Source organism: Triticum urartu, chromosome 6A (assembly GCF_056163025.1).
Source record: "Triticum urartu cultivar PI428250 chromosome 6A, HENAU_Tu73, whole genome shotgun sequence".
NCBI lineage: Eukaryota > Viridiplantae > Streptophyta > Magnoliopsida > Poales > Poaceae > Triticum > Triticum urartu.
Genome location: NC_141878.1, coordinates 205,341,342 through 205,350,820, shown reverse-complemented (window position 1 = coordinate 205,350,820; position 9,479 = coordinate 205,341,342). Strand labels below are relative to the sequence as shown.

The following is a 9,479-nucleotide window of genomic DNA, read 5'->3' as shown; positions in this document are numbered from 1 at the left end:
TATCCAGATTGAGACTTTGAGTCATCTAGATCAGTGTCAAAACTTGCATCGACATAAACCTTTACGACGAACCTTTTGTCACCTCCATAATCGAGAAACATATCCTTATTCCACTAAGGATAATTTTGACCAATGTCCAGTGATCTACTCCTAGATCACTATTGTACTCCCTTGCCAAACTCAGGGCAGGGTATACAATAGGTCTGGTACACAGCATGGCATACTTTATAGAACCTATGGCTGAGGCATAGGGAATGACTTTCATTCTCTCTCTATCTTCTGTCCTGGTCGGGTTTTGAGTCTTACTCAACTTCACACCTTGTAACACAGGCAAGAACTTTCTTCTTTGACTGTTCCATTTTGAACTACTTCAAAATCTCGTCAAGGTATGTACTCATTGAAAAACTTATCAAGCATCTTGATCTATCTCTATAGATCTTGATGCTCAATATGTAAGCAGCTTCACCAAGGTCTTTCTTTGAAAAACTCCTTTCAAATATTCCTTTATGCTTTGCAGAATAATTCTACATTATCTCCGATCAACAATATGTCTTTCACATATACTTATCAGAAATGTTGTAGTGCTCCCACTCACTTTCTTGTAAATACAGGCTTCACCGCAAGTCTGTATAAAACTATATGCTTTGATCAACTTATCAAAGCGTATATTCCAACTCCGAGATGCTTGCACCAGTCTATAGATGGATCGCTAGAGCTTGCATATTTTGTTAGTACCTTTAGGATTGACAAAACCTTCTAGTTGCATCATATACAACTCTTCTTTAATAAATCCATTAAAGAATGCAGTTTTGTTTATCCATTTGCCAGATTTCATAAAATGCGGCAATTGCTAACATGATTCGGATAGACTTAAGCATGGATACGAGTGAGAAACTCTCATCGTAGTCAACACCTTGAACTTGTCGAAAACCTTTTTGCGACAATTCTAGCTTTGAAGATAGTAACACTACTATCAGCGTCCGTCTTCCTCTTGAAGATCCATTTAATCTCAATGGCTCGCCGATCAATGGGCAAGTCAATCAAAGTCCATAATTTGTTCTCATACATGGATCTCATCTCAGATTTCATGGCCTCAAGCCATTTCGCGGAATCTGGGCTCATCATCGCTTCCTCATAGTTCGTAGGCTCGTCATGGTCAAGTAACATGACCTCCAGAACAGCATTATCGTACCACTCTGGTGCGGATCTCACTCTGGTTTACCTACGAGGTTCGGTAGTAACTTGATCTGAAGTTAGATGATCATCATCATTAGCTTCCTCACTAATTGGTGTAGTAGTCACATGAACAGATTTCTGTGATGAACTACTTTCCAATAAGGGAGCAGGTATAGTTACCTCATCAAGTTCTACTTTTCTCCCACTCACTTGTTTCGAGAGAAACTCCTTCTCTAGAAAGGATCCATTCTCAGCAACGAATATCTTGCCTTCGGATCTGTGATAGAAGGTGTACCCAACATTTTCTTTTGGGTATCCTATGAAGACGCACTTCTCCGATTTGGGTTTGAGCTTATCAGGTTGAAACTTTTTCACATAAGCATTGCAACCTCAAACTTTAAGAAACGAGAGCTTAGGTTTCTTGCCAAACCATAGTTCATATGGTGTCGTCTCAACGGATTTAGATGGTGCCCTATTTAACGTGAATGTAGCTGTCTCTAATGCATAACCTCAAAACTATAGTGGTAATTGGTAAGATACATCATAGATCGCACCATATCTAATAAAGTACGGTTACGACGTTCAGACACACCATTACACTGTGGTGTTCCAGGTGGCGTGAGTAGTGAAACTATTTCACAATGTTTTAACTGAAGGCCAAACTCGTAACTCAAATATTTTCCTTTTGCGATCATATCGTAGAAACTTTTATTTTTGTTACAATGATTCTCCACTTCACTCTGAAATTCTTCGAACTTTTCAAATGTTTCAGATTTGTGTTTCATCTAGATATACTCATATCTGCTCAAATCATGTGTGAAGATCAGAAAATAATGATATCTGCCGCGAGCCTCAATATTCATCGGACCACATACATCAGTATGTATGATTTCCAACAAATCTGTTGCTTGCTCCATTGTTCCGAAGAACGGAGTCTTAGTCATCTTGCCCATGAGGCATCGTTCGCAAGCATCAATTGATTCATAATCAAGTGATTCCAAAAGCCCATCAGCATGGATTTTCTTCATGCGCTTTACACCAATATGACCTAAACGGCAGTGCCACAAATAAGTTGCACTATCATTATTAACTTTGCATCTTTTGGTTTCAATATTATGAATATGTGTATCACTACGATCGAGATCCAACGAACCATTTTCATTGGGTGTGTAACCATATAAGGTTTTATTCATGTAAACAGAACACCAATTTATTCTCTTACTTAAATGAATAACCGTATTGCAATAAACATGATCAAATCATATTCATGCTCAACGCAAACACCAAATAACACTTATTTAGGTTCAATACTAATCCCGAAAGTATAGGGAGTGTGCGATGATGATCATATCAATCTTGGAACCACTTCCAACACACATCGTCACTTCACCCTTAACTAGTCTCTGTTCATTCTGCAACTCCCGTTTCGAGCTACTACTCTTAGCAATTGAACCAGTATCAAATACCGAGGGGTTTCTACGAACACTAGTAAAATACACATCAATAATTTGTATATCAAATAAACCTTTGTTCACTTTGCCATCCTTCTTATCCGCCAAATACTTGGGGTAGTTCCACTTTCAATGACCAGTCCCTTTGCAGTAGAAGCACTCAGTTTCAGGCTTAGGTCCAGACTTGGGTTTTTCACCTAAGCAGCAACTTGCTTGCCGTTCTTCTTGAAGTTCCCCTTTCTTCCCTTTGCCCCTTTACTTGAAACTAGTGGTTTTGTTTACCATCAACACTTGATGCTTTTCTTGATTTCTACCTTCGTCGATTTTAGCATCGCAAAGAGCTTGGGAATCGTTCCCGTTATCCCTTGCATATTATAGTTCATCACGAAGTTCTACTAACTTGGTGATGGTGACTAGAGAATTCTGTCAATCACTATTTTATCTGGAAGATTAACTCCCACTTGATTCAAGCGATTATAGTACCCAGACAATCTGAGCACATGCTCACTGCTTGAGCTATTCTCCTCCATCTTTTAGCTATAGAACTTGTTGGAGACTTCATATCTCTCAACTCGAGTATTTGCTTGAAATATTAACTTCAACTCCTGGAACATCTCATATGTTCCATGATGTTCAAAACGTCTTTGAAGTCCCGATTCTAAGCTGTTAAGCATGGTGCACTAAACTATCAAGTAGTCATCATATTGAGCTAGCCAAACGTTCACAACGTCTGTATCTGCTCCTGCAATAGGTCTGTCACCTAGCGGTGCATCAAGGACATAATTCTTCTGTGCAGCAATGAGGATAAACCTCAGATCACGGATCCAATCCGCATCATTGCTACTAACATCTTTCAACTTAGTTTTCTCTAGGAACATATAAAATTAAACGGGGAGCAACATCGCGAGCTATTGATCTATAACATAGATATGATAATACTACCAGGACTAAGTTCATGATAAATTAAAGTTCAATTAATCATATTACTTAAGAACTCCCACTTAGATAGACATCCCTCTAATCATCTAAGTGATCACGTGATCCAAATCAACTAAACCATAACCGATCATCACATGAAATGGAGTAGCTTTCAATGGTGAACATCATTATGTTGATCATATCTACTATATGATTCACGCTCGACCTTTCGATCTCAGTGTTCCGAGGCCATATCTCCATATGCTAGGCTCGTCAAGTTTAACATGAGTATTCTGCATGTGCAAAACTGGCTTGCACCCGTTGTAGATGGACGTAGAGCTTATAACACCCGATCATCACGTGGTGTCTGGGCACGACGAACTTTGGCAACTGTGCATACTCAGGGAGAACACTTATACCTTGAAATTTTAGTAAGGGATCATCTTATAAAGCTACCGTCGAACTAAGCAAAATAAGATGCATAAAAGATAAACATCATATGCAATCATAATATGTGACATGATATGGCCATGATCATCTTGCGCCTTTGATCTCCATCTCCAAAGTACTGTCATGATCTCCATCGTCACCGGCATGACACCATGATCTCCATCATCTTGATCTATATCAATGTGTCGTCACATGGTCGTCTCCCCAACTATTGCTCTTGCAACTATTGCTATCGCATAGCGATAAAGTAAAGCAATTATTTGGCACTTGCATCTTATGCAATAAAGAGACAACCATAAGGCTTCTGCCAGTTGTCGATAACTTCAACAAAACATGATCATCTTATACAACAACTTATATCTCATCATGTGTTGACCATATCACATCACAACATGCCCTGCAAAAACAAGTTAGACGTCCTCTACTTTGTTGTTGCAAGTTTTACGTGGCTGCTACGGGCTGAGCAAGAACCAAAAAAAAGAGGCGCCCACTGCCACTATGCTATGTGTGTAGGCGATAAATAAATACGGGCCGCACATACAATTTTTTTAAAATAGAAACAAAAGGAAAACCGAATAACGAAAATAAAATAAAATTTTGTATAGGCATATTTTATATCAAAATTTCACAAAAAGATTTTCTATGACATGAACATTTTTCTAACGTCAAATAAAATGCACAAATATTCAAATAAATCAAACAGTACTACTGCTCTAATAAAATCCAATAAAAATTATTTTAAAAATACCAAAATAATTTTAAATTTATTTTTTCCAATTTTCCTATGTAGGGAATCATTTTACCCTATTTTCCATATATTTTATTTTTGAAGAAAAATAATTTAAATAAAAACCAAAATAACTCCAAATTGAAAATGATTTCAAAGGAGCGTTAAATTTGGTTTCTTTGAAACTTCCAAATCATATTTCATATAATTTGAAGAAGTCATTTTATCTTCTCTCGTGAAAATCATTGAGTTGCATAAAGTTTCTGAGTTGGAAAAAAATATTTCCAAATGAAATTCAAAGATTTTTAAAAACCCTTTTCATTTATTTAAATGGAAGAAGTCATGTCATCTTCTCTTTAGGGTTTTGTATCTGAAAAGAATTTGAATTCATGGAGATCATGAATGCAAAATAAAAGTTTAGGAAAGTCATTTTATTCCCTCTCATTTAACTTTTAAAAGTTTCGAATTCACTCACTTTCAGTCAATCAATCACACAACAATCAAATAAGACTATCTATTTAATATAACATTTCAAAATTTAGAATTTTGAAATGTTACATGGCGCCCCTATATTCCTCTCGGATTTGGGTTGGATATTAGGGTTGTCGGTTAACCCCGGACGTTTGAGGTCTGTTTGAGGTGTCCGTCTGGGTCGTTTTTTTGTGACCGGTCACTGTCCGGGCCATCTGTCCGAACGTTTGAGGCAGGTTTAGAGTGCCTGGTTGTAGATGCTCTTAATGGGCAAGCCCATTTATTTCAAACAGGACTTGCACTACCGTGTAGACTCCTAGTGAATTACATCTTGATACATCAGGAAAGATTCAGTTCTAAAGCAGCGTGCGTGCCTGGCGGGCGGCGGGCGGCGGCCTGGCCAGCGTGACCCGGCTGCTGTGTGCGCCCCTCGCGGCTACCCACCGGTTTCTGTCGCCTTCTTCGTCCGCGAGAAGGAACTGAGCTGGCAAAAACAAAGGCTGTTGCGGCTCGCGAGTGCGGATCCATGCACGCATGAGACACACGCACGTCCGAAGCAGACGAAGCCATTCTTCTTCTTTTTGATGGAAGCAGACGAGGCCATTCTGGTATATGCACAGATTGGCACAGACGGCTCCAAATCCGCTTCGACGATTAGACCGGATTGCCCTTCATGTCCAACGGATCTCAGCGACCGTGTGCGGTGGTAATGGGGTGCGGTAGAGGGGCAGAGATGGCAGAGGCCATGGGAGAGGCCGGGCATCGTTGCTCACTGGACACGCCAACTGATGGAGAGAGTGCTGAAACGGGTATAAAATGGCCGTCGAGCCACCCCCATTCCCAACAACGAGAGAGGCCAGTGAGGGAGTGAAGGACTGAAGAACTCCTAGGCAGGGCACGTATCAGTTCTGTCTTGCTTCCTCGAGGTATGCGTATAGCTAGACTGCACAACAGTCTCGATATTCGTTTTTCTTATCCATGACTAGGGGTCGGCTCAAAGAGAAATAAGCTGAATATGTTTTACTCGCTCAGTTTATAATGAAAGCGTGTTAATTTTAATGCATAGAAATGAACTTCAAGTCATTCGTATATATAACCGGGCCAAAAATAGTACTGGTTCATATAGTTTTCATTTAAATAATGTGTTACCTTGAATAGATGCGTGTGTGAACGTTTTCGGTTTTCATCTAGCTTAGATTCTGTCCTTTTATGTACCTGATGCGTGTGTGAGATAGCTACATGTCAATCGCCTGACTTCGAATTTTCGGTCAATCGATTTTGGTTGAAGGAAGAAACAGGTGCAAGGGAGGAAGAAGCTCACTGGTCAGGCTACCCCAATATCTATCTTAGGGTTTAGTGTGGGGGCGGTGATGTGGGGCTTTGCCGGAGAAACACCTCGGCGCAGGGGGCCTAGAGGGATGGCCGGCGGTGGTGGAAGACCGGCGGTGGGAGGTGGTTTAGGGAAGGGTGGGGCGGCGGTGGGAGATGGTTTAGGGGAGGGTGGGGCGGCGAGACGGTCGCGGGAGCGCCGCGGCCGCAGGCGGCGGGGGCCGGCGGTTAGGGCTGGGCTGGATCGGCGGGTGAGAGAGAGGAAGAAGATCTGTCGAAGGTTGAAGACAACCAACGTCTATTGGATCTTGGTCGAACGGTTGATACAGGAGAAGGAGAATCGACTGGCCGTTTTCTGTTTTTCAGGCGATTGATGTGTAGCCGTAGTAGTGTTTGTCAGTGCCTCGGTGTTAAATTGGATTAACCAAATCTGCTCTTAAGATCTAATTCCATCACCATAATGCCATTTTGAGTGATCTTGGTGTTCCCTTGTGTGTTTTGTGGCCTAACTTGCATGGACATTTTTAGGTTTTTGTGATATGAATTGAGCTGATCTTAGTCTTGCTCTTGCACTCTTGCTCACTAGTCACCGTACAACTTAGCTCTTTCGCCCTTACATATATAATCCTTTATGTGTTCGAGTTGAATCAGATGGCGGCGGCAATGGCCGCGACGACAATGGTGACCAAGAACAACCGCGCCTCGCTCGTCATGGACAAGAAGAACTGGTTATTGCGGCCGGTCCCTGAGGTCGCCTTCCCTTGGAGCTCGCAGCCCGAGTCCAGGAGCTTGGACTTCCCACGCAGGGCTCTGTTCGCCAGCGTGGGACTCAGCCTGTCCCACGGCGCCCCGCCGGTAGCGCGCGAGCATGACGGGAAGGCTCGGCCCGCCGACGACGTCGCACACCAGCTCGCAGCCGCGGGCGAGGCGGGCGTCCAGAAGGCCCAGAAGGCGAAAAAGGCCAAAAAGCAGCAGCTGAGTCTGAGGAAGGTGAGGGTCAAGATCGGCAACCCGCACCTGCGGCGGCTGGTCAGCGGCGCCATCGCCGGCGCCGTGTCGAGGACTTTCGTGGCGCCACTGGAGACGATCAGGACGCACCTGATGGTGGGGAGCTCCGGCGCCGACTCCATGGCCGGGGTTTTCCGGTGGATCATGCGGACGGAGGGGTGGCCCGGCCTCTTCCGCGGCAACGCCGTCAACGTCCTCCGCGTCGCGCCAAGCAAGGCCATCGAGGCAAGCCAGCCAGCCACCTCAAGTGCTTTTCCTTCAAATTTCACTGATGCGAGATGCAGTGTCCCTGACTCCACATGGCGCGGTGCAGCACTTCACTTACGACACGGCGAAGAAGTACCTGACCCCGGAGGCCGGCGAGCCAGCCAAGGTCCCCATCCCCACGCCGCTCGTCGCCGGAGCGCTCGCCGGAGTGGCCTCAACCCTGTGCACCTATCCCATGGAGCTCGTCAAGACCCGTCTCACCATCGAGGTGAGAACACAGAATTCCAGCACAGTAATTACTGTATCTCAACCAGTGGCAGTGCCATCTGACTGACGACCCCGTTGCGTTGCATGCAGAAGGACGTGTACGACAACCTCCTCCACGCGTTCGTCAAGATCGTGCGCGACGAAGGCCCGGGGGAGCTGTACCGCGGGCTGGCGCCGAGCCTGATCGGCGTGGTGCCGTACGCGGCGGCCAACTTCTACGCCTACGAGACGCTGCGCGGCGTGTACCGCCGCGCGTCGGGGAAAGAGGAGGTGGGCAACGTGCCGACGCTGCTGATCGGGTCCGCGGCGGGCGCCATAGCCAGCACGGCCACGTTCCCGCTGGAGGTGGCGCGGAAGCAGATGCAGGTGGGCGCCGTGGGCGGGAGGCAGGTGTACAAGAACGTGCTGCACGCCATGTACTGCATCCTCAAGAAGGAGGGCACCGCCGGGCTCTACCGCGGGCTCGGCCCCAGCTGCATCAAGCTCATGCCCGCCGCCGGCATCTCCTTCATGTGCTACGAGGCCTGCAAGAAGATACTTGTCGACGAGAAAGAAGACGGCGGCGCCGCCGAGCCCCAGGAGGAGACGGAGACCGGACAGGCAGGAGGACAGGCGGCGCCCAAGAGCTCGAACGGTGATCGGCCATGAACTAGATGAAGCATTATGGTGACCGTCAAAATCAGAAGAAAATGCGTGATTTGAAATTTTTGAAGTGTAGAGCCTATTGCGATTGAATCCTAAGCTGGAAGTGGCGCCTTAGAAGTTGAATTTCGTTTTGTTCAGGGAACATGCTCCGTTTCAGTAATGCCGTCGAATGATTTATGGCACCTTTCTGTAATCAATTCAATAAGGAAGAAGTCCACTTTTGGACCTTCAACTTTGCTCCAAGCTCACTTTTGGTCCTAGAACTTTCAAGCAGTCCAAAGCATAAAACTGAAACTGAACTTACTGATGCCTAGTTCTTTTGGCCGTTTCTAAAATAATCATGTTCCTCCCTCCCCAGCTTATTACAGAAGCCGGTAACTGATTTACAAGCCCCAATGAATATGGGGCCGGCTTCTAAAATAAGTTGGGAAAGGGGTGGCTTATGCCGAGTCGTCGAAAGAACTGGAGCCTAAACAGTTTACCTTTTTAGGCCCTATGGTGGTTTTAACACAAAATCCTAGGTCACAGCATATCAAGTACTCCCACAAGTGAAGTACTCCCAAGTGTTTTTGCCTGTAAAAAAAAAGGTTTTCATCCGTATATGGGTTTCTTAAAATTGTAAAATAAGTAGTTCACAATGTATGGAATTTCATAACCAACTTCACTGTGTTTCTCGAGAAAAACAAATATGCAAATATACCGTTAATAGTGTTAATGGGACGAAGTAATGTCCCAATTTAAACTAGCTATTATTTCCTTTTTTTTATTTCTAGAGAATTTAGATATGAAAGTCTCAAGGTGTTTGGTTCGGCAACGTAAACACAAACATA

General features: G+C 44.4%; 1 protein-coding gene across 1 annotated transcript; it reads left to right on the top strand.

Moving 5' to 3' along the window:
* The first annotated feature begins 6,014 nt into the window (after window positions 1-6,014).
* On the top strand, window positions 6,015-8,892 carry LOC125515857 (adenine nucleotide transporter BT1, chloroplastic/amyloplastic/mitochondrial-like). The gene is made up of 4 exons (XM_048681350.2): window positions 6,015-6,119; window positions 7,174-7,755; window positions 7,844-8,005; window positions 8,095-8,892. Exons 2-4 carry the CDS (start codon window positions 7,174-7,176, stop codon window positions 8,650-8,652), a joined length of 1,302 nt encoding a protein of 433 aa, XP_048537307.1. The 5' UTR covers window positions 6,015-6,119; the 3' UTR covers window positions 8,653-8,892.
* The last annotated feature ends 587 nt before the right edge of the window (window positions 8,893-9,479 follow it).

Excerpts from the sequence above, each read along its gene's own strand:
- LOC125515857 (XM_048681350.2), top strand. The coding sequence starts at position 7,174 with ATGGCGGCGGCAATGGCCGCGACGACAATGGTGACCAAGAACAACCGC. Across the intron at positions 7,756-7,843 it reads CGCCAAGCAAGGCCATCGAG|CACTTCACTTACGACACGGC; the intron begins GCAAGCCAGCCA and ends GGCGCGGTGCAG. Across the intron at positions 8,006-8,094 it reads AGACCCGTCTCACCATCGAG|AAGGACGTGTACGACAACCT; the intron begins GTGAGAACACAG and ends CGTTGCATGCAG.